The 25,187-nt window shown below is 46.2% G+C and overlaps 1 protein-coding gene across 1 annotated transcript; it reads right to left on the bottom strand.

Annotated features, from left to right (window-relative positions):
• Window positions 1–9,332: 9,332 nt before the first annotated feature.
• On the bottom strand, window positions 9,333–24,764 carry ENO1 (enolase 1). Its single transcript, XM_069948986.1, has 12 exons — window positions 24,659–24,764; window positions 20,710–20,798; window positions 18,787–18,882; window positions 17,745–17,803; window positions 15,456–15,525; window positions 14,117–14,250; window positions 13,803–14,025; window positions 11,978–12,175; window positions 11,685–11,886; window positions 11,281–11,389; window positions 11,146–11,204; window positions 9,333–9,807 (listed from the first exon to the last, which is right to left on the bottom strand). The coding sequence occupies exons 2-12, from the start codon at window positions 20,792–20,794 to the stop codon at window positions 9,738–9,740; spliced, it is 1,305 nt and encodes a 434-aa protein (XP_069805087.1). The 5' UTR covers window positions 20,795–20,798; window positions 24,659–24,764; the 3' UTR covers window positions 9,333–9,737.
• Between the last annotated feature and the right edge of the window lie 423 nt (window positions 24,765–25,187).

Genomic DNA, 25,187 nt, shown 5'->3' with positions numbered 1-25,187 from the left:
GGAGCCCAGGCCAGGTGGCTGCCTCTTTCTGCTTAGCCACAGTTGTTGTGAGTGGCAGCAATAGAGCAGGGCTAATAGAGCGGTCATTGAGGTTACTAACTTCTGCACTGGGCTCCTTCGCTAACTATTTATGACGACACTCAGAGGGCCCGGGCCCCGGATGTTTTAGGACCCTAGCAACGCCCCTGCTCCTCACCCTCCCTTATGGATGGTCCCCTCTCCCCCCACCCTCCCTTATAGATGGCCCCCTCTCCCCCCACCCTCCCTTATAGATGGTCACCTTCCCCCCCCCTCCCTTATAGATGGTCCCCTTCCCCCCCCCCCCCCTTATAGATGGTCCCCTTCCCCCCCCCTCCCTTATAGATGGTCCCCTTCCCCCCCCCCCTCCCTTATAGATGGTCCCCTTCCCCCCCCTCCCTTATAGATGGTCCCCTTCCCCCCCTCCCTTATAGATGGTCCCCTTCCCCCCCTCCCTTATAGATGGTCCCCTTCCCCCCCTCCCTTATAGATGGTCCCCTTCCCCCCCTCCCTTATAGATGGTCCCCTTTCCCCCCCTTTATAGATGGTCCCCTTCCTCCCTCCCTTATAGATGGTCCCCTTCCCCCCCCCACCCTCATAGATGCCCCCCTCTTTCCCCCACCCTCATAGATGGCCCCCTCTTTCCCCCACCCTCATAGATGGCCCCTCTTTCCCCCCACCCTCATAGATGGCCCCTCCTTCCCCCCACCCTCAGATGGCCCCCTCCTTCCCCCCACCCTCATAGATGGCCCCCTCCTTCCCCCCACCCTCATAGATGGCCCCCCTCTTTCCCCCCACCCTCATAAATGGCCCCCTCTTCCCCCCACCCTCATAGATGCCCCCCTCCTTCTCCCCCACCCTCATAGATGCCCCCTTCTCTCCCCCCCGTCCTTATAGATGGCCCCCCTCTTTCCCCCCACCCTCATAGATGGCCCCCTCCTTTCCCCCCACCCTCATAGATGCCCCCCTCCTTTCCCCCCACCCTCATAGATGGCCCCCTCCTTTCCCCCCACCCTCATAGATGGCCCCCTCCTTTCCCCCCACCCTCATAGATGCCCCCCTCCTTCCCCCCCACCCTCATAGATGCCCCCCTCCTTTCCCCCCACCCTCATAGATGGCCCCCTCTTTCCCCCCACCCTCATAGATGGCCCCCTCCTTTCCCCCCACCCTCATAGATGGCCCCCTCCTTTCCCCCCACCCTCATAGATGGCCCCCTCCTTTCCCCCCACCCTCATAGATGCCCCCCTCCTTTCCCCCCACCCTCATAGATGGCCCCCTCCTTTCCCCCCACCCTCATAGATGCCCCCCTCCTTTCCCCCCACCCTCATAGATGGCCCCCTCTTTCCCCCCACCCTCATAGATGGCCCCCTCCTTTCCCCCCACCCTCATAGATGGCCCCCTCTTTCCCCCCACCCTCATAGATGGCCCCCTCCTTTCCCCCCACCCTCATAGATGGCCCCCTCCTTTCCCCCCACCCGTACATGCTGATAAAAAAAACAAAACTTAACTCACCTGACATCGCGCTCCCACGTTGATCCTCACTCCTCCTGGTCTGTCCCCGACTGCTGCGCGGCTGCCGGGGGTGTCGCGTCTTACCCCCGGCAGCGCGCGCATCCCAGAACTCCCTGCGCGCCGGAACCGGAAGTCAGGGCCCAAGGCGCGCAGGGAGTTCTGGGATGCGCGCGCTGCCGGGGGTAAGACGCGACACCCCCGGCAGCCGCGCAGCAGCCGGGGGAAGACGGAGCCGGACTCTTGTGACCGCAAGCAAAACAATGCTTGCGGTCACAAGAGTGATTGATCGGGGGGCACCGCGGGCCCCCCTTGTGGCGGGCCCGGTCGCGGCGGCGACCCCCGCGACCACGGTGGCTACGCCACTGCAGGGGTCTATATCCAAGTGGGGGAGCACACAGGAGGTCTATATCCAAGTGGGAAAGCACACAGGGGGGCTAAATACCCCTGAGGGAGCACACAGGGGGCCTATATACTAGTGGGGGATCACACAGGGGGTATATACAACTGGGGGCAGCACACAGGGGGTCTATATACAACTGGGGCAGCACACAGTAGGTCTATATACTTCTCGGGGAGCACACGGGGGGGGGGCTATATATAACTGGGGGAACACACAGGGGTCTATATAATACTGGGAGAAGCAAACAAGGGGTATATACTACTGGGGGCAGGACACAAGGGGTATATACTATTGGGGCAGCACACAAGGAGTATATATTACTGGCGGTAGCGCACAAGGGGTATATACTACTGGGGGCAACACACACCGGTCTATTGTTTTGGAACGCGTGTCGAGGGGGGGGGCCCAGACATAACTTCGCTTGGGGCCCCAGAAATGCCAAGACCGCCCCTGAGGATAGCTGATTGATGTTGGACAGCTGGGCCTCCCCACAAGAAGGGAGGTTCCTTGTCCTCCAGGTGCATGCGCAGCCTCTGCTCCATTCACACTCTATGGGACTTCTGGGCGTAGTCAAGTTCAGCACTCAGCTATGCTCAGAGGCCCCATAGAGAGTGAATAGAGCGGTGTTATATCACAATATCGGATGCTCCATTCACCTGGAGGACAAGTGACATCTGTTCTTTGTAACTGAGGCACTGTCGCAGAGTTTTATTTTTTAAGAAATCAACAAGGGTTATGATAGCAAGCAGTTTTGCAATACAGTCTTTTTTTTTTGTTTAGTTTTCTATGATTAAATCAACATTATACATAAGGCCACTAGGTGTCTCCCTTCCTATCAAACTGTGGTCCATGTTCCCTTCTTGCCAAAATTTGGTCTTTTCCCTGTTCATGAAAAGAGACCAAACACAAATAGTCCTAGTCCTTTGCACATTCACAGACATGGTTTGGTATTGACAGCCATTCCAGAGTGTGCATAGAGCCAAACAAGTCTTTACTGCACTGTACAGCACATTCAGTAGCAGAGAATCCTGGTGGTGCTTGTGTGGTGTCCCACCACTGGTGTTTATTGTCTTTACACCCCTCACAAAAGTCTGTAAAAGTGGTAATAAAGTAGTACCTAAGTTTTGCCACTAGATGTCACTAGTATGTATATTATGTGCCTAAGTATTGCACATCTGTAGGTAACTAAAGGGTTATTGTTTCTAGGACCTGTGCACCAATGAGAGCTCTTTCTCTTTTCTGCCTATCTCTATCCTTCTCTTTCTCTTGCACTCTCCTCTTACCCACTCACAGCACACATTACAGACACTGTCAAAGGAAGTCACATGGGGAGAGGAAGTGTAGCCACACCTTAGCGAGTCTGACTCTGTCTTTGGTAGAGAATGGACGCACATGAGACCCCTTAGCACTCTTTTCTTGACAAGCAGCACTTCCACACACTATGCAGTGCTGAACGCACACTTAGAGAAGACAAGTCAGGGATCACCCCAACCTATGCCGAGAACCAGTCTAAAAGTGCAGGACAGTCTCCTGAAGAAAGAGGAACTGATCCGGATAGAGCAAAGTTGCTAGAAGCCCATGTACTCTATCTCTCAGCACAGGTGTCATCAGAGAACTCTGGCCACTCTACTCATCCCAGGTAACAATGTCTGGGGCTTGTGTCGCTTTCTAGGACAGGTCGCCCGACACTGGTGGGCAATAGTTGGTGCAAAGACCAGAGTCAAAACACGGCACAAGTATTCTCTCTACTCTCAAGTATTCTACTTATTCTTCTTCTAAAGTTCCGGCAGAGCAAACTTCTACCTTGGGTTGGGACTCTCTCTCAGCACGCAACTCTGTCAGCATGGCTGCACTGCTCCTTAAGCTCTCAGCACAGGTCATGTCATTAAAGATTAAAGTATATTATCAAGTTCCTACTGTATATCACTGCATTAAGCCTTCCTGCAGTAAAGAAGAGTTTATTTATTTTAACTGGACTCAGTGGTTATTCGCTAAGCACCTACACAGCCATTGCATCTTCCTTGGGTCATCTCCCCTTTCTGTGGGTGGCGGTACCAATAGTCCAGGTGGGTCACAACTCCACTCCCGACCACCGTGATAAGTGCCCAAGGGACCCCCAAACAGCCCGGCAGGTTACCGACCACAGGGAAAAGGGTATAGCCAGCCTATCTAAAATAAAAGCAGGTATGCCACATTATCTGTGTGCCCAACCGGCACTAGCGTCACAACAACTAAACATCTAGCTGAGCTATATTCTGACAAACCACCACGGAGGTGGCGTCACCCCTCACCATCTGGCAAGTGACTGGTCGCGCCTCCCAGCGGGGCGACACTACACTTGCATTATATGGTCAGCTCTCCTGTAACACAGCAGGAAAACCTCTGTAACCACACAATTACATTATACTGACTGAATTATTGGTAAGTTGCAGAGTTGATAATATAATTATCCTAAGTTGATTGCCCTCAGTTGATACACAACCTGCATGATGAAAAGGTGTCTCGCCTTACATAAGCATGCAAAGGACTGGGGCTTCCTGTGTTTGGTCTCACTTTCTGAACAGAGAAAAGACCAAATATCAGCACAGAGGACAATGCTTGAGATGCCTGCCTTTAGGCATCCACTATGGTAGGTCACACATTCTCAGTTCAGCTAAAATCACCCAGTGTGTCCCATTAGTATGGGGAGTAGGTCTCCACTGCACATGCAAGCAAAGTCAGTTGAGGTCTCCGGCAGTTATTGGCTGTAGTGGACCCCCTAGCAGATTGTGCAGAGGAAATTCTTGTGTGGCCACCAGCAATGCGCACAGAACAAACAGATTGTACATAAACTGTAAGGATCTTCCATGCAAATAAGGGCAGAGTTCAACTTTGAGCCCTCCCCCTACTGAGCACACTGTTCACTGCTGCAGAGGCTGGTTTTTCCTGGGCCCCGATTTGGTGGGTTATCATTTTGCAGGGAGGTGTAGAGATGCTGGGTAGAGATGAGCGAACCTCAAGCATGCTCGAGTCTATCCGAACCCGAACTTTCGGCATATGATTAGCGGTGGTTGCTGAACTTGGATAAAGCCCTAAGGCTATGTGGAAAACATGGATATAGTCATTGGCTGTATCCATGTTTTCCAGACAACCTTAGAGCTTTATCCAACTTCAGCAGCCCCCGCTAATCAAATGCCAAATGTTCGGGTTCGGATGGACTCGAACCCGAACCTAGTTCGCTCATCTCTAATGCTTGGAGAGGTCAGGCAGGGCAGCACCTGTACAACACTAGAGGCAGGCAGTTCCTGAAACCTAATCAACCTGTTTATCCAAAGCTGTTTCAAAACAAGCATCCCCCATCATGCTCTGGTAGCCTCTAGCTGTCAGATCAGGGTGGGAGTTGTAGTTTTAGCTGTCACAGCAGGATGGGAGTTGTAGTTCCAGCTGTCAGATCAGAATAGGAGTTGTAGTTCTAGCTGTCAGTTCAGGATGGGAGTTGTAGTTCTAAATGTCAGATCAGGGTGGGAATTGTAGTTCTAGCTGTCAGATCAGGGTGGGACTTGTAGTTCTAGCTGTCAGATCAGGGTGGGACTTGTAGTTGCAGGTGTCAAATCAGAATAGGAGTTGTAGTTTTGCAACAGCTAAGGACCACTACCATAAGCCAGTCATTCAGTACAGGATAATCCTCCTGACACCACAATTGCCCTATAAGGGCATGCTCACACTAGTAAATTAGGCGGAATCTCTCGTCCCAGTGCGTCATTGCCAGTCTATGGGAGAGTGCACGCTCCTCTGCTGCCGCCGCTCTCCGCTCAAGGTGGTGACACAAGCGGAGAGGAGCGTGTGCTGTCCCATAGACAGGCAATGACAGGTCCCAGACATGGTTCTTGCACCAGAGCCAGTTTTTAGGGGTGGATTACCTGTTTGCACAGGTTTTACCACCCCAGCAAATAGAAGGGGGCGCTGTACTAATTTTCCTCCCCTGCCAGCTATCATAAAGACCCTATTCCACCAACAGATCTGACGACAGATTATCTGCCAAAGATTTGAAGCCAAACCCAGGAACAGACTATAATCAGAGAACAGGTCATAAAGGAAAGACTGGATTTCTCCTCTTTTCAAATCCACTCCTGGGTTTGGCTTCATAGCTTTGGCAGATAATCTGTCGTCACATCTGTTGGTGGAATAAGGCCTTAAGGCTGAGTAACATCACTGTATGTCAACAAAGTGGCGAGGAAGTGATATTTTTTTACATATTGAAGGACAGGAAATTTTGCCACAGGGGTGCATGTGTCACTGGACATAACTGTACTGTAATCTTATAGGATCTGTATTGTAATAGTCTGTGTGATGGTATGGGGCAGCGATAGCATTAGAAATATATTTCTATGCACAGGGTGTTTGGTTGTGGTATGGAGGTAATCTCATTACTGCATGGTAATATTTGCTACTGGTCTAAGAGCAACATTGAGAATTCTGCAGTCTCCCTTTTTTTTTTTTTTTAATTCGTCCGTTACCTGGTCTATTAGTCCAGACGATACCTTGCACTACTTCACTCAGATCTGGATGCCACCATGTATAATGTGCTGACTGTACCTAGATGTGGGTGATGGGGCAGAGCTTCTTAGCACCATATTAGATAAATCTGTGTAAACACACCATATCTGTATGACAGATTTTGAGAACAGGTCATAAAGACTGAGATTTTTCCTCTTAACCATTTTGGGCTTCAGCTACAAAAATCAGTTAGATAATGGTGCGTTTACACAGATTTATCTGACAGATTTTTTAAGCCAAAGCCAGAAACAGACTAGGGTGCAGGTCATAACGGAAAGACTGAGATTCCCTGTCTTTTCAAGTCCGTTCCTGACTTTGGCTTCCAAAATGGGTCAGACAAGTCTGTGTGTAAACGCATCATAAGGGTACAAACACACACACACCGTATACGCAGCCTATTTACTGCTGCGATACGCAGTAAATATTCAACAAATACGCAGCAGATTAGATCTAAATAACTGAACACAGCATCAAATCTGCACCACCAGATCTGCTGCGTATCTGCGGTGTATGTTTGTACCCCAAGTCTGTGTAATTATTAAAAGACTGCCCTATTTTAAATCCGATTCAGCCCTAAACAGAACTGACTCCAACAAAATCTCTTGTCCTGAATAAGCCAATCCTTCCCCCTTGTCCTGCTCTCTGTAGCCAGGTCCCAGCCATTACCTGTGAGCAGGAGATTTCTTAAAGGAAACCCGGCAGCTGTAGTTCACATTCTAACTCACTTTTGGATTTCTGGTTAGATCAGAGACACACCTGGTATCCTATGTAGATGTCAGATTCCCAAAAATGCTTTCATTCTTTAGCAAGAGTCAAGGGGCTTTTCTGAGCTGTACAAGCTATAAACCCCTCCTACTCTCCCCACTCCCATCCAGGTGTCAAGGGGGGGGGGGTACATGCGTCTGCAATGGTGTCTATGCATTAGAAATGCATCGATGTACAACTGGTATCCAAACCACTGTCACTATGGCTGTACATTATGTGTACCACCCACTTCTGACAATAAATGCTGGTCCCTGGCTGTGTAATTCAGTAATTTTAGGTTCTCATTTTCTTTGCAGATGTAACAGCAACTGACAGATGGGTACCAGTAATCCCTTCTTACATCTGCATGATGTGGTCCTTCTCCAACTACCAAACAGAAATCCATTCCTGCATTTCTGTAGTAGAGGAGAATCAGAACAGGCTGTGTAGGAGTTAATTGATTAAGCTTGGGCATCTTCCAACTCAAATGCAAGAGCATGATGTTCTACTCAACACCAGGCGACACCACATTAAAGGAGAAGTCCAGCCAAAATGTTTGATATGTTATTACTTATGGAAAGTTATAGAAATTTCTAATGTACATTAATTATGGGAAATGCACATAGTATAGGGCCATTTCCCTAATTTAGTAGATCATGGAGTGTTAGAATTCTCTCAGATACAGTGATATCACACCCCAGGGTGTAATTCCTATGGAGTTTCCAGCAGGGGGCGCTCTATATGTAGAAGTCTATGGGACTGTTTCTATGAATATCTATGTAAAGTAATGGAACGTAGTGTACAGTGTGCTTTATTGAATGAATACATTTATGGAATACTTTGGGGGAGCAAGTGTCCTGTGCATCTACCTCCCTGCTCTGTGCTGCTGTTGCCACATATACACAGTACTACTCCACCCATCTGCTCATAGTATGAGCAGATGATTGGCCCTGGTACTCAATCTCCATCACCGGTAATCCCGACAAACTGCCGCCACACTGGTCTATATGCACTGAACCACTGCTCCCATCCTCTGCTCATAGTATGAGCAGGTGATTGTAGTAATAGCTGGGTTATCCCCATCACATGTTTGCCGCTGCCGGGCGCAGCCGCTCATCACAGCCCAGCCATCATTCCTCCTTCTGGGATATGAGCAGATGGGAGGAGTAGTACTGTGTATGTGGTAGCAGCACTGAGCAGGGAGAGAGGTAGATGCACAGGCACCTCTCCCTCCCTTCTTGGTGCCCACCTAATGTACTGATTGAATACATTTATGGAATACTTTGGGGAGCAAGGACACTTACTCCCCAAAGTATTCCATAAATGTATTCATTCAATAAAGCACACTACATTACTTTACATAGACATCCATAGAAACAATTAAGTCCCATAGACTTTACATAGAGCGCCCCCTGCTGGACACTCCATAGGAATTACACCCTGGGTCGTGACGTCACTGTCTGAGAGAATTCTAAACACTCCATGATCTACTAAGGGAAATAGCCCTATGTACATTAGAAATTTGTATAACTTTCCATAAGTAATATCAAAAAATTTTGGCCGGACTTTTTAGCGCCAGAACTTTTCACTTGCAAATGGTGAAGATTACAATGTTTGACCTAATGTCAAGAGAGTTCAACCCCTTTAAAGGGTTTAGAGTTTGCTTTACACCCATACAGGATTACTTTTTCAATGCAAGCTGTTACATATTTATAGCACAATACCAAGATTCATGTGATAAGGTAGTTTCTACAGTAACTGGTAGAGAAGTCCAAGTCTAGTATGTGAACCCTTACATATGGCCTGTAAGGACTGATTATCGTTAAGATTGGCCTTTTTTAACAATGTGTATAACCAGATAGGCAGTTAGGTGCCAGTCATGAACCCACAATATATGGTCTATGCATGCTGTACTAGTACAGTAGTGCAACTGTTTTGGTGCTCTTGGCATAGTGGGAGTTCTGAGGTTTGGGCTACAATATATGGTCTGTGCACAGACATGTGAAAGACCCACCTTGGTACTTCAGTCATGTTTTGTTATTTGATTTCTACAGCTTTTCTTTAAATATGTAGCTTTTGTGTTCAGGATAGGCTTGTGAATGCATAAAGAAAAAAACCAAAGTCGCCTTCAAAAGAGTTTATTAGCTCTTTGTTAAACTACAGTATCTCTTGACTCTGCACATGAATTGTTAACTAGCCTCCTGAGACCGCAACACAAAGTAACATACTATTTAAACAGGGTTGAAGTGATCAGGACCACAGCCACAATAGAAAAACCATGGACAACATGCAGGCACCAAGAGTGACAAAGACAAGGAATCATCCTAATAAGCAGCAAAGCTTCTGGGATTGGAAGGTCAGAAACTGCAGGATTGTGAGGAGGCTGTATATACACCATACAGTCATTGCTGCAGGGGCTTGTGGCGAGACAGGCCTCTACAGCAGTGAAGGGTCTAAGCCAGCTCCTGCAGACTCCTCTAGGTGGACAGTGACTACATAAAGATGGTTAAGTGCTGTGTGTTTCTTCTTAGTTGATAACTGGCTTCCTGAAGTTCTTGCCTGCAAAGCGAGCCTTGCATCCCAACTCCTCTTCAATTCTGCATGGGACAGAAACAAGATTCGTGAGAAAATTCAACGGCACTACTTCCTTTGTTGGCTTACGTGCAGTCAATTAGACATAGGGCCCTATTCCACCGGACGATTATCGTTCCCATAATCATTAACGATTTCAAACGACCGCTATTGCGAAAGACCTGAAAACGTTCATTCGTTTCCATGGAACGATAATCATTACTTATGATCGTATTTGCGATTGTTTTTTCTTAGCTATTGTGTTCGTATCTACTGTGGAAGTCTTATTCAATGCGAACAATTTGGGAACGTTTTGCAAATGAGCAACGATAAAAATAGGTCCAGGTCTTATAAAGTGATCAACAATTTCTCGTTCGGTCGTTAAGTGTTAACTGCATTTCAACCGAACAATCATAGTTATAGTTGAACGATTTAACGATAATCTGAATGATAATCGTCCGGTGGAATAGGGCCCATAGTGTGGGCTATGCCGATTAGCAACAGAGGTGCTCCTCACAGAGTCTTATATGTAAACAGTCCAATACATAGATAGAAAGCTGAGGGCACTCACCTGTATGTTTCAAAATACTCTATTCAAAAATGCGGTTAAAGTCTCTGTGATACATATCACTCTTGAGCAGATGCCATGGTATGGAGTCTGCTCAAGAGTAATATGCATCACAGATTTTAACCGCATTTTGGAATAAAAGTATTTTGCAATATACAAGTGAGTGCCCTCAGCTTTCTATCCATGTACTGGACAGAATAAAAAATAAAAAATTACTCTATAGCATTATAGAAGTGGCAACCCCACCTATCTATAGGTTGTGGTAATGCAATTGCCACACTACACAGGTGTGTCATGTTCTCAGAGCAGATTTGCTTCAATATGAAATAGTGCCATCCCATTCACTAAATGAATTCCAAATATATGCCTGCCATTAACTTATCTAGACGATTTAGGCTAGTACTTTCATTTTAAAAATATTCTTGCACAAACAAGAGTTCTCATTGGTTGGTCTGGGTATTTAGACCCTCACCAATTGTTACAGCCAGAAAAAGTGTTCGCCCTGCGTTTGCCATTTAGATGATCTTCATATCCTTACAATAGGGACAAGGCAACAAGCCAAGAGCTTAAGTGCATGGCTGAGAACTTCTCCTAGCCTGACTGGTGAGGGTCTGAATACCCAAACATTTTGATCAAGTCAATTTCTCTCTTCATTGCCCATGCAAGTACACACTTTGAATGCCAGCAAGTTTAGGATTTGCATGTCATTTACAAGACCACAAGAGATTTATTTATTTATCTAATAGTGGGATTTATACCCACCCTGTCTAAAATCTTTCCCCTCTTTATAACTCACCTGAGCAGCTGGTTGTATTTAGCAAGTCTCTCAGATCTACAAGGAGCACCAGTTTTGATCTAATAAAATAAAATATTGATTAGCCAAAAGTCAAGCAGCAAAACCAGAAAGAGGACATCCTGTAGTTCTTCATACCTGTCCAGTACAGAGGCCAACCACAAGATCAGCAATGAAAGTGTCTTCAGTCTCTCCAGATCGATGGCTGACCATTACTCCCCAGCCATTGGTCTGAGCCAGCTTGCATCTACACAAGGAAAAAAGAGAGACTATAGTACTGAACTTTGCATAGTCCAACAGCAATACATCTCCCACCATCCCAGAGAAATCGATAACAGAGGTTGTATGTGGTACTACAGCTCTAGACAACTCACTACACAGAATTGGCCATTTGCTTATAGAAGAGGCTATTTAGGAGTTTCAGGAGATTGCTAGAAGGGATTTTTAATTTCAACCCTGTCTCAGCCATCACCTCTAAGGTTTCCATAATCCCAGTATGGTACAATTCTTACATTGGTTTGTAACCCTGCCCCATTACTTACGCCTGCAGAGATTCTGTAACAGAGCCAATCTGGTTGACCTTTAGGAGAAGACAGTTGCAGGCCTTCTCAGCAACAGCCTTCTCAATTCTCTTGGGGTTGGTCACAGTCAAGTCGTCACCCACTACCTGGATGTCTGTAGTGTCAGTGAACTTGGACCATGCAGCCCAGTCATCCTGGTCAAATGGATCCTCAATGGAAACAACTAAGAGGAAAGTTCAAAACGTCAATCACCAACTGCACACAAGTAATGCAACTCCCGTTATAAAGCCCAGTAGTAGCCCACTAGTTGTTACCTGGATAATCTTTAACAAAGCTCTTGTACAGGTCAGCCAGTTTGTCAGGGGAGATGTATCTGCTGGGGTCATCTGGGGACTTGAAGTCCAAGTCGTACTTCCCATCACGGTAGAACTCAGAAGCTGCCACATCCATTCCAATCACAATCTTGTCTGGGTATCCAGCCTTGTTAATAGCAGTCTTCAGAAGTTCCAGGGCTGTTTAAGGGAGGGGGACAATACATGTCAGTGCAAACCCCACATTACCCGATAGAATAAAGACAGAATAAAGACAGTAGTACACCCCATGTATTAACACTAATTAGTTTACGGATTCCTCAATACTAACTTGTATGATACAGACACTAGTCAATGTGTCATTATGTGAGAATCATGAAAGTGCCCTGATCCCATCAAACCCTGCAGCTGCGGAGCTGCTCATTCACTTAACATTCCATGACCCCCCCACCCCCCACATTGCAGAGTAACACCCTATATATAGATTCTCCATCTTCCCACAGTGACTACATGCTGTATACAGTTACAGTAACGTTTACGGCTGCAGATACATTTACCACTAATTTATTCCTTAGGGAGGCAATAAATTGGAGATTTACTTTAGTTTTGATAGCAATTTTCTTAAGCCATCAGAAAGTTAGACTATACCCCCGTCATCAACATCTATGCCTTAAAGTGACACTGTCACACCCTTTGTGCATTCTGACATCTATACACAGGTGTAAAGGGTAAATTTAGCGTTTTTCATACCTCATTTCAAATCATACGTCATGGTGTTTGTTTAAGTAAAAAGTGTCCTCTTATCAACTGCAGATTTTTAAGTGGGCGTGGCCTCGTGTCGCGTGGCCTAGAGTCATGTAGCCCCGCCCACAACACCAGTTGGCCCGCCCCCTCGTCTCCCATTGGAACATGCTATCCGAAAGGTCTAGACCCCACCGCCTTTACATCAGCCAACCAATGGGTGTCAAGGGGCGGGACCAACTGCACAGTTGTGGCACGGGGCTAATGGTGCTAATTCCACGAGGCCACGCCCACTTAATACAATCTGCAGTTGATAAAAGGACACTTTTTAATTGAACACTACGACGTATGATATGAAATAAGGTATGAAAAATGTTAAATTTACCCTTTACACCTGTGTAGAGATGTCAGAATGCACAAAGGGGGTGACAATGTCACTAAAGGGGTTGTATGGCATTACAACTTACCTTGCTGCCATTATGTAAAAACTAAGCCTAATTTTCTCTGGTGTCTCTCGCTGACTGTAGTTCCTTCACTTCCAAGACTCTTCAGTGACAGCCCGCTCAGCCAATCACTGCCCATGTTGCTGTCCTGTGTCAGCCAGTGATTGTCTGAGCAGGCTGTCACAAGACTAATCCACTGCGGAAGTCAAGGCACTGCAGTTAGCAAGGGACATAGGTGACACTACAGCAGGACACCAGGGGAGTGCAGAGAGGCAGGCATAAGAAGTTTGTTTTCTATATAAAAGCTTTTAATAGCTTTCTACCAATGCTGGATAATCCCTTTAAGCCATTAACAAAAAGTCCATTATAAAGACAGACCTATTGCTCTAGTATGCCAAAATTTGGGATAGCTGCTCAAACCAAGATCAGGAAGAGTGTGTAGCTGAGTGCTCCTAAGCTCCATGCAACAAACTCAATACACTAATGGATCTCATGGCTGCATGATCACAGGAAGCCTCATGAGAGAAGCCCTCAGCCACATCAGAACTCACTGCTCAACCAATCAAAACTTTGACATCTTGACTCATGATAGGACCACTACAACTGATTGTTCTCGTATGGGGCTTACACTAAAAGGATCTTACCTTCCTTATTCTCAAGGATGTTGGGTGCAAAGCCACCCTCATCTCCAACATTGGTTGCATCCTGCCCATATTTGGCCTTGATCACATTCTTTAGATTGTGGTAAACCTCTGCACCAATGCGCATGGCCTCCTTGAAGGTAGAGGCACCAACAGGCAAGATCATGAACTCCTGCATAGCCAGCTTGTTGCCAGCATGAGATCCACCATTGATCACATTGAATGCCTGCAAAAAGAGGTCAGTGAGTAGACTTAAAATATATATCCCTCACTACACACTAACAGTTTACATCATGTAAACTGCAGAAGTAACTTACAGGAACGGGAAGAATGACTTCTGGGTTTCCAGCCAGATCAGCAATATGACGGTACAGAGGTACTCCTTTCTCAGCAGCGCCAGCCTTGCACACCGCCAGAGAGACTCCCAGGATGGCGTTTGCACCAAACTTTGCTATAAAGACAATTCAGATAAAGTTAATGAATGTGTAGTAGTTTGCCATGTCTAGGAGACTCACTGTATCATGCAAATGCTTATGATACAGTAAGTGTATACAATATTCCATGGGCCGATGGGGACCCGATCAATAATGTAAAGGAGCGCCGATCTGCTAGATCAGCACTCGTTTACTGGGCCTATTCCACAGCCCAATAATCGTTCAGCAAGGGCTGCATTGTTACTGATGTCCTTGCAGCCCTTGTTTAAACACCATACATTACCTACACATGTTGCAGGGCTTCTCCTGTGCTCCTTCCTCCCAGTCCCACGCACAGCAGCAACTTCAGTGCAGCCTGTCTGAGCTGACAGACCGCTCAGCATGTGTAGGCAATGTATGGTGCTTGTGAGATAGTCGGTTGCCCATCTCGCATCACTATTCCACGTAGCGATGCGGTCAGTGCCGGATGATTTTAGGTTTGAGCCTAAATAAACGATCAGCCGATGACACAATTGGCTGATGGTTGTCTCTATTCCACGGAGCGATAATCGGCCGAATATCGCTCAGTGGAATAGGCTCCTTACACATGATGGAATACAGAATTCATACAACAGTAGGTCTGACCAGTTATATCAGATGACTACCCAGAAAAATGCAACAGTTCAAGGAAACAGCACAAGCCAAAGTCATAAATAGAAAAAGTAGATATAGAGTGCTCGTCTCACCAGACAGGACCCCTCCGTCCAGATGCAACTGCTCAACAATCAACCGGAGACAGCACTTGAAAGTGAAAAAACTTGATCTTTTATTCACATCCTATTTCCGCAACGTTTCGGCTGATTCTCAGCCTCTCAAGTGTGAGAAAGGCTGAGAATCACCTGAAACGTTGTTGAAGTAGGATGTGAATAAAAGAATCAATTTTTTTCACTTTGAAGTGCTGTCTCCGGTTGATTGTTACCCAGAAAAATGGTCAGATGTTAAAGTGAATTATGCCTGTGAGTGACTTGCTACAAGATCAGCTCGAGTTTTCCTCTGAGTATTACATAACAGAACAATTAGTAATAGCTACAATGGCCTTTTGTAAAGTCCCTTAAATAGGATGCTAAACATTTGCACTCCGTCCAGATAGCATTACTGTATCCATAACATGTCAGTAGCAACAGTAATGTTGAGTAAATATTTTATGAAATGTGTCAATGCTGCCTATGCAGAATATACTTACACTTGTTCTCAGTTCCATCCATCTCCAGCATTAGTTTGTCGATCTTTTCTTGCTCAACAACACTTACATTCTGGAGGAAAAAAAATTTAGTGTAAGAGTTCAGTGATCTGCATTACCAAGTTAGGATCCACAGCAATGTAGCAGAAGCATTGGGTTCATGCACAAAAAAAAACCTCATTCTATTGTGAAGGGTGAACAGCCATTTACAACAGATGTCACAGTACAAGGCTATCTGCAACAACGGCCGTACTTTGTGCGGTGTGCAACGCATCATATACGTTCCGGCCGGGATCCTGTAAGGGGCCGCAAATAACTGACATGAATTGCGGCCGCAGAAAGACCTGTCAGTTCACACAACGAATAGAGCGGCTCCGGCTACTTGCTTCATTGTGTAGTGTGGGAGGTTCTGATGCAGGCACGCGCTGATGGGCCCGCATCAGAACCTGCGGCCAAAAGATTATCCGGCAGAAGATCTGTGCAGAGACGGCAGGTCTCTTCACGTAGTGTGAGCATAACCCAAAGATTCATTCAGTCTGATCCCACTGGGATCTAGCACTGAAGAATTAATGGCACTCCTGTCACTTTGGCAGGGATCCCATGTCATACCTCATACCACTAGCATAACACATCCCTGATCATTGATAGTACAGTATGCTAAACATGGCCACTCACTGGATGCAACAGTCATGTGTCAGACACTAGTAGATACTGGGCACCCAAGGACATTCTGTACTTTAGTGGAAGGCTGCACCAAGATTTAGGTTATGTACACACTAAAGAGTTCTTGGATATCATTCTGCGGATTCGCCCGCTTGACTCTCTGCTCATCCCATAGACTCCATTCTCTGCTCAGGCAGATGCCGCCATCTGCCCAAAGAATTCTTTGGGTTGATGGCAGAATCCACCCGAGCATAGAATGAGTCTATGGGATGGGCAAAGAGTCAAGCGGGGGGCAAGCAGCAGAATTTGCAGGATGTTATTCCTGAGAATTCTGTAGTGTGCACTTACTCTAAAAGTCCCCCCCCCCCCATCCACAGCTTAGAGGGTAACTAGCTGATCAGTGTTGGTCTGACCCACAAATCATAAGAGCCTTGAATACATGAATTCAGAAGCATGCATGCTCTTCCATCATTCCATTCCTTCCCTATGGGACCTCTAAATGTTGCCAAGATCAGCACTTTATAAATGTTAGGAAACCACATTAGTATGAATGGATCAGTGGCTAAATATGTGGGGACATAGAAGCACCAAGTCTGAGAACAGGTCAGTGAGGGTCCAGGCAGTAAGAACATTTCTGTGAGCTAGTTGTGCCCATCCTGTGGATAGAAAAAAAAAAACAAAAAACCAATCTACTACTAAAACTCCATCTTTGCGATTGTTCCTTTAAGCACACTGCAATTCAACAGCTCCATTTTCTATGGGGCACTTAAAGGGATTTCATGGAGTGTTTTCAGAGAATTCTGTGTGATTAGAGGCAGGATGCTCCAATGCAGAGGAATTTTAGTGGAGAATCTTTCCATACACCAAACCCAGTATAGCCTGTGTAGTCCTGTACAAACGCCAAGCCAGTGCACATAAGCCCTTATCTTAAAGCCGATGTCTGGCTGCCATGTAGAAGTATCTGCCCACTCATTAAATAAGCCTGAAGATCATGTAACAAGCGTCTCCACCACCACCTGTTACTGTAAGTCTTGTGTAGGTGAAGTGAGTGCAGGCATAAACTGAACAGACATTTGTTACTTTATGGCAGCTTTCCCCTTGGTATCACAGACATGGGTCACTTGCACAGAATGACCACACATACATGATGTATCAAGACATCAGGAATTCTGTGTATTAAAGTGAGCTATTAAAGGAGAAGTCAGGTGAAAAGCTTTCCCTGCAATTACTACTGCATCGAGGCTTCACTTCCAGGATAAAATGGTGATGTCACGACTCTACTCCCAGAGCTGTGCAGGCTGTGGCTGCTGGAGGGGATGATGGCAGGGGGACACAGGGCACTGGAGGGACACCGAGAATCCCCCTGCCATCATCCTCTCCAGCAGCCACAGCCCTGGAGTCGGGTCGTGACATCACCATTTTATCCAGGAAGCCTTGATGCAGAAAATGCAATACTTTTGCCAGGCTTCTCCATTATGATATATTCATTGCATTATAATTCCACAGAAGTCAAGGTGTGTTGACATGAGTAGAGAAACCCATCAACATGTTGCTCTGCCCAGTAGAAGTGCCATTACCCATTTTTACATAAGAGGTTAGTGACCAGTTAGTTAACACAAGAACCCATACCTTTCCAACCAGTGCTGGGGCAATGGTGTTATTGATGTGCCCAACTGCTTTAGAGACACCTGGAAGGGACAAGCACATTCAATCACTGCACTGATCACACCAGCATGCATTAGACACATTTCTAGACTGACATCTCCTTTTAGAAGCCTCAGGTGTCTGCCAGACTATTATATGCATATGTAAAGCAGCAAGCGGGAGATGTTGACCGTCTAGAAATGCCATCTCAGTTAGTCAAACCTCATGCATTGGGAGGAGCGCGAGGCCCAGGACTCCCATTACCTGCGTGCATAAAGCAGGTCCCAGAAACTCGTTTACATATTTCACAGCTCTGCTCACACCTGAGAGCAAGGGACAGAGATGAGGAAGTTTACAACCAGGCTTAATCCATTCATAGATTTGGAAGCTGCTAGAACTCCTAGGAGCATACTGCATTAACTGGATGCTCTACATGGGCCTGATTTTTTGTTCATTACAGTATTAAAGATGTTGTCCAGGAAAAATTCCACTTCCCCACCATCCACAGGGTGCATATATGGACATTGTTAAGGGATACAGAGGTTGGACCCCCCACAGCCTCTACTTTTCTCCTATCCTGTGGATAAGGGTAAAGTAAAATTTTCCTGGACAACCTCTAAGTATTAAACAATTCACATCTGCATATTAATGCAAGTAACCCCCCCCCCCCCCCCCATGTTAAGGATTTTGCTGCAGAAGTTCAGCAGCATAAATTGACCCGTTTACTGTAATATACTAGCTATGTGGGTCTAATCTGCAGAATGACTTCATGGGAAGTTCCAGTATTCTATAATACAGACATTAAACTAATGAACTCCTTATACAATTTTTTCAGACAAGTGAGAGCAAGTGCAATTGCCCCAATTACCATATACCCATCATCAGTCACCCTTCCCCATGTTCATCCCCTCCTTGGTTGAACTTGACACGTTTTTCAACCGTATTACCTATGTAACTACATACCGCAAGTATAAACCTAGAAAGGAGAAAATACACTGATAACTAATGTAGAAGTGTTTAGACTTACCCTTTCCCATGTAGCGTGTTTTGTCATTGTCACGGAGCTCAAGTGCTTCATAGATACCGGTGGAGGCACCGCTGGGTACTGCAGCACGGAAGAGACCTGCAAGACAAAGAGTGGTTGGTATACACAGACTGTACTGTAGAGTCAAACTAGTAGCCAAATGTGTGTATTGGCAAGGTCTTTAAGAGAAAGACTAAGTGATACACATGACAACTAGTCAAGAAGTTTGTGCTTTTTTTACATCAGGTGAGGAGTGACTTCTTACAGTGCACCTGTCAAACACTTTCAAGGAACTTGTCACTCCACATCCAGCCGTCCTGGCACGGCCATACACTATCCATGCCAATCAACAAATGCAGCACTCTGATAAGTGAAATGAATGCAGCAACAGGAAGATCTTCTCACCACTCTCAGATGCAAAATGACAGTCATTTACATGACTCATTGTTGGACTTCATAAAATGTGTAGTAGCTACATAATTTGCAATTGTCATATCAGCCTTAGGGTAGCTTCACATGTACCGTTAACGCTGTGAGTAGTTAGGTCCTGGCAGATACCTTTCACTACATACACACAGCGGTCTGAACGACCACTGCATGCATGTAATTCTGCCGGCCGCTTAACCCCTTCAGCTCCACTCTGTATAGATTACCTGTCCTCGCTGCACGGGGTCCTGCTCTCCCACCTGGCCAATCAGTGTGTTGCCCTGCCGCAGCCACTGATTGGCCGGGCGGGAGAGCAGTACGCCGGGACCTCATGCAGCGAGGACATGTAATGTATACAGAGCGGGAGCCGGGTGGCAGCTGAAGGGGTTAAGCGGCTGGCAGAATTATACACGCAGCAGTTGTTCAGACCGCTGTGTGTATATAGAGAAAGTGATCTGCCAGGACCTAGCCGACTCGCAGAGTTATTAACGCTGCGAGTCGGTACGTGTGAAGCTACCCTTAAAGGGGAAGAGCAGCGAAAATTTTTATTAAAGTATTGCCCCTCAAAAGTTATACAGGATTCACCACTATACACTTATTACAGGATATGTACAGTTTTTTTCTCTGTACTACTGCATGAAGGTTTTACTTCCTGGATAACATTGAGATGTCCCAACCTGACTCCCAGAGCTGTGCGGGCTGTGGCTGCTGGAGAGGATGATGGCAGAGGGATGCTCAGTGTCCCTCAGTGTCCCCCTGCCATCATCCTCTCCAGCAGCCACAGCCCGCACAGCTCTGGGAGTCGGGTTGTGACTTCACTATGTTATCCAGGAATGACATCATGTTATCCAGGAAGTGAAGCCTTGATGCAGTAGTAAGTGCAAGGAAAAAAAGGCACTTTATGAGCATTCCCCATAAGTGTATATTTAATACTTTAATAAAAAAATGTTGTCGGACTTCTCTTTAACTATTGGCATTCAAATGTTTATATGGGCAACCAACATGTATTTTTAGGAATATGGGCCCAACCACGGTTGTATCTGAACTACTAAGAGTAAGGCTCCGTTCCCACTGAGCAAAGGTAGCGGAATTCCGCGACGGAATTGTCCGCCGCGGAATGCCGTTAGCCTCCCGCTCATAATGGGACTCTATGGGAGGCGCGCGCTCCTGCCCTGTCCGCGCTGAAGAATGAACATGTTCATTCTTCAGCGCGTACAGAGCAGCAGCGCGCGCCTCCCATAGACTCCCATTATGAGCGGGAGGCTAACGGCATTCCGCGGCGGACAATTCCGTCGCGGAATTCCGCTAGCTTTGCTCAGTGGGAACGGGGCCTAAGGAAACAGTCACACCATCATGGAGAGGGTGGTTAGAGGTAACACCAGGCCCTTCCACCCCTTCCTGCTAGGTACAGCAAGGCGAATTGGGTCAACAACTTTTCTTCACATCAGCCATCAAAGCAGAACTTGAGGCTTAGATAAGCCCCCCCCCCCAATGACCCACCTTTTGCTGTGCACAGGTCAACTTCCACAGTGGGATTACCACGGGAGTCAAAGATCTCTCTTGCGCTGATCTTTAGGATGGACATGGTGCTGGTGGAGAGGAAAGAAAGATGTCAATTTAGTTGAGATTACAACTAGATTAAAATTATGAAAGGAGACTTAAGTGTTAAGATTACCCCTTTTATAACTGATTATGTATGCTGTCCAGGTATCATGCCAACATATACCCTTCCTTGTCAGAGTAAATGTAAGTAGGTAAGAGGGGCTATCTGCAAATATGAAAGTGCAAGGCACTTCTAGCCAAGCATCATCTTTCACCTGTAAAATTAACTGTAGCCTACCACCACCACCACATGTGGGTAGCTTAGAACAGTCATGTAGTGGATGCCATCTCCCAAGGAGCAGATAGAAGCATGTCCTAAATGCACCCCCACCTGTTCACAGGTCGTATGCAACATTACAGCTGTGACCATGTGATGCAGTGTCTTATCTAAAATATAAAGCTATATACATAAAAAACAAGCTACATGAAGTCATAGATAAAAACAATGTTTTATCATGTAGCAAGCATATTTAAGCCCTGCTTTGCTGTTCTACTTTAACTGTGCGATTCTGGCTGCATTAAAGTGTACCGTGTTATATAATCTACTAGAGATTTTAAACTTTTTTGTTTTAATAGTTCCTCCATTAGCTTAGTATCAGACATAGATCAGCGTTAACTAAACCAGCAGAGACTTAAAGCTTTACAAGGACCCTATGGGAGGATGTGATGTTTCCCCAAGGTCACGACCTCTGCCTGTATGTGCACAGCTCCATTGTCTGAGCAGGGTGCCGTAGCTGCTGAGCCATCATAGAGGTGACAACCTGATGAAGCTGCAATCATACAGCCTAGATACATACCCAGCTACGCTATGTCCTTGGTGATATAAGCCTTCCTGGTTTCTGCGCTCCGCCTCCCTTGCAACGTCAGAATTGCTGCATTTCAGGTTAACCCTTGTGTTACAAACCGACAGCAGTTTTCCCATCAAAAAAGGCTATTTTATAACTGTATAAGGCTTCATTGAACATTAGTGTCTTATAAACTTGTTACTGGCACAGTGGGGGTGTAACCAGTGCAAAAACCTGGTGAGAAAAAGAGGCTGAACACAAGAGCTTCCTCCATTTACCACCGCACTACTCATCACGTAGCATCTTCCAGGCATCGGGGCATGCTCAGAAGCCCGTCCAGGTCATACCATTTTCAAGGGCATTCTACATCCTATAGAGCTGGGTGTCGCTCCTATATAATCCAATCTTCAATGACTAACAAGTTTAGGCAATACAGTGTGAAGCTTCCAGGAAAAGCATCTATCTATCCTTATTAAAGCAGTGAACCATTTAGGTGGGGGAGGGGTCATGCAGCTGTCAGTGTTCTACAAACGCCATTATGGAGGCCGATCTCCACTTTACAACAGTGCATTCTTTATTAAGGGGCTCTTCAGGTATATAGTGAATATGGAGCAAGCTGCTGAACTGTGTATAACAGGGGTAGGGAACCTTGGCTCTCCAGCTGTTGCAAAACTAAAACTCCCATCATGCCTGGACAGCCAAAGCTAAGGCTGTCCAGGCATGATGGGAGTTGTAGTTCTGCAACAGCTGGAGAGCCAAGGTTCCCTGCTACAAGGTGTACATGAATGGCAGCCATGTAACCTTCAAATGGCTCAAACCCCCAAATGGAGACAGGGACTACTTAAGAGTTACTGCATCTACATGCAGCACTCTGGAATATGTTGGTGCTATACAATAAATATCACTAAACAGCAACTCTGGAGTGTCAGCAAATTTTATGTAGTGTGTCCTATGCCAGGAACTTACAAGACAACCCACAGCAGCTTTTACAGCGTCATTGTTTTCCTCAGACAGTACAAAGGTTCGAGTTAGAGGGCACAGTCCTAGCAAAACAACATTCACTCCTCTGCAGTCAGATCACCAATGACCCACTTCTAGCAGCAGGACCGTCCATTGGACGTCTACAGCCTGCAGCCACATCCATTCTAATCCAGGAAGCGCTCGCTGCTTTGCATTTAACCCCGTCTGTCATGTGGACATCTATAATTCTTGCATATTGCAGTTCTGACGCAAGCATGAAGACACTGGTGTTCTCATTTCCGTAGAGGTGGGCTGGATTATTAGTCAGAAATGCATTTCCCTTTTGCAGCGGGGCAGGCCCTGGTGTCAGAGCTGTGGAAGAGACCAGTGATTCAGTGAGGAATACTCATTTCCAGAAAATGGCTTCTGTGTAGACGTGCAGTTACTCACGAGCAGAGGCCTGGCTGTGACTCAGAAGGGCTGCCCACCATTGGATTTACTGCACAGCATTACATCAGGGGGCATTTTAACAGGAAATAAAAAAGCATTTTAGCAACCAGATCTTGAGTGCACAGATACGGGTATGTTCACACAGAACCTAAATGCTGCATATTGTGTCTTTCCTTAAAGAAAATCTTGCATATGTGTGAACATATCCATATAGAGATCAATACCACGAGCAGGCAGATAAAGGTCAATAAAACCTTTAACATAGCACCCAGCAAGCTCTTAACCAACGCTCTTGTATAACATACACCTATTGCAGCCAGTTACGCCCCTCCGCCTCTGTGAGCATGTGCTCAGGTAGTGCACGATTAAATAGGTGGCAGCCATTTATAGCTAACCAGCAGAGTACCACACCCAAGCAACAAGTCTCATTGAGATGAAGGATCAGATGGATACGTAGGTGTTATTAACCCCTTGCATGCTGGTGGCAGAGCTTTGCTAAAGATCCCTTAGGATACAAGCAACCAGCGCTGTGAGACAGCGTCCATTTTAAGGGGATGACTCAGTTCCTTCACCGTCTTAGAGCAGGGATGGGGGAACCTTCGGCGCTCCAGCTGTTGCAAAACTACAACTCCCATCATGCCTTCGGCTGTCCAGGCATGATGGGAATAGTAGTTTTGCAACAGCTGGAGGGCCGAAGTTTCCCCATCCCTGCTCCAAGAGAGACAGCATAAAATTAAGAGTATTATATATATATATATATATATATATATATATATATATATATATATATATATATATATATATATATATATATATATATATATATATATATATACATATACACACACATAGTCTAAATAAGGGGAAACAGGCCTTTTTATCTCAGTCACAGCCAGTAAATCTAATTGTGCAACAGGCCTTCACCATACAGACACCGGCACCCCCTACAGAATGGTAACAGCAAGGGTTAACACTAAGCAGACAGAATCCCACCCGACGCATGCAGGTTTCTATTTCTAGCTAGCGGCAGCTGAGACCAGCAGCATCTGCCATGGCGTTTACTGTACAGGATCCACAAGTGTCACATTCCCGTGACATCTACTGTAGAGAGGCACAAGGCGCTGGCTGCAGTATATAGGAAGACTATGCCTCCAGTATATAGAAAGATTATGCTTCCTTTATAGCAGTGGTAGGTATATAGTGAGGGAGGATTGTGTACACTTGCAGAGATCAGCAGCCATGGCAACTAGGCTGCTGATGCTGCAATTGCATTGCAGTAAGAGGCAGCAGTGCAGTGCTATTCAAGCTGTTACATGACTACAACTCCATGCATGCTGGGAGTTGTAGTCCCACAAAGCACTAATATAGAGAATAATGTTACATAATGGGGGCAATAGATGAGGTATAGCATGAGAATCACACTTCTGTGGAATATGCACAAATTGAATCATTCAGTGGTCACGTGACAGCCCCAGAATAGTAACAATGTATATAGGGGGAATATAAAGGTTATTAGTCTATTATATTGGGGAAGGTAAAAAAAAAAAAAAACACTGTAACCTAATAAGAGATGGAGAAATGTTAGGGACCGTCCTCAGAGCTACACACTATAAAGAACTGAAGCCCCCTCGCTTTGCAGCACCTGCACTCACCTCTGCTGCTAGTACTCTGCTTTCCGGCTGGGAGAAAGGAGAAGAAAGTCTGTCAGCGCGCAGCTTTTATAGTGCAGGATCCGCCCCCTCCTCGGCCGTCACAAGCCCCCCCCTGGGGTTCCCCAGAGGAACGTGATTGGCTAGGAAGCGCTCATGCGACCTTGCCGGGGCAGACAGGAAGTGGAGAGCAGAGGGGTGTGCGGCTCACAGGTAGACGGACGCTGTACGTGCGGGGGGCGCCGCTGCAGCTGGGGGATTAGTGACGGACGTACGGTGGGGTGCCCAATATGCTACATGGGCAGTACAGCCACGGTTACTATATAAATATAATAAAATCAATGGGAAAACAACATAAACCTTTTTTTTTAATTATGTATAAGAGAAAAGACCAAAGTCCTTCAGCCTTTTTTTAAAATTTTTAAGCAAAAAAAAGTTTTAAACCAACTGGTTCTTAATCCTGGTATCATATATCCAGACTAGAGATGAGCGAACCTCGAGCATGCTTGAGTCCATCCGAACCCGAACTTTT

The sequence above is a fragment of the Dendropsophus ebraccatus genome, chromosome 12 (assembly GCF_027789765.1).
Source record: "Dendropsophus ebraccatus isolate aDenEbr1 chromosome 12, aDenEbr1.pat, whole genome shotgun sequence".
NCBI classification, from domain to species: Eukaryota; Metazoa; Chordata; class Amphibia; order Anura; family Hylidae; genus Dendropsophus; species Dendropsophus ebraccatus.
Note: the sequence above shows the minus strand (reverse complement) of the source record. Positions and strands in the feature narration are given on the sequence as shown.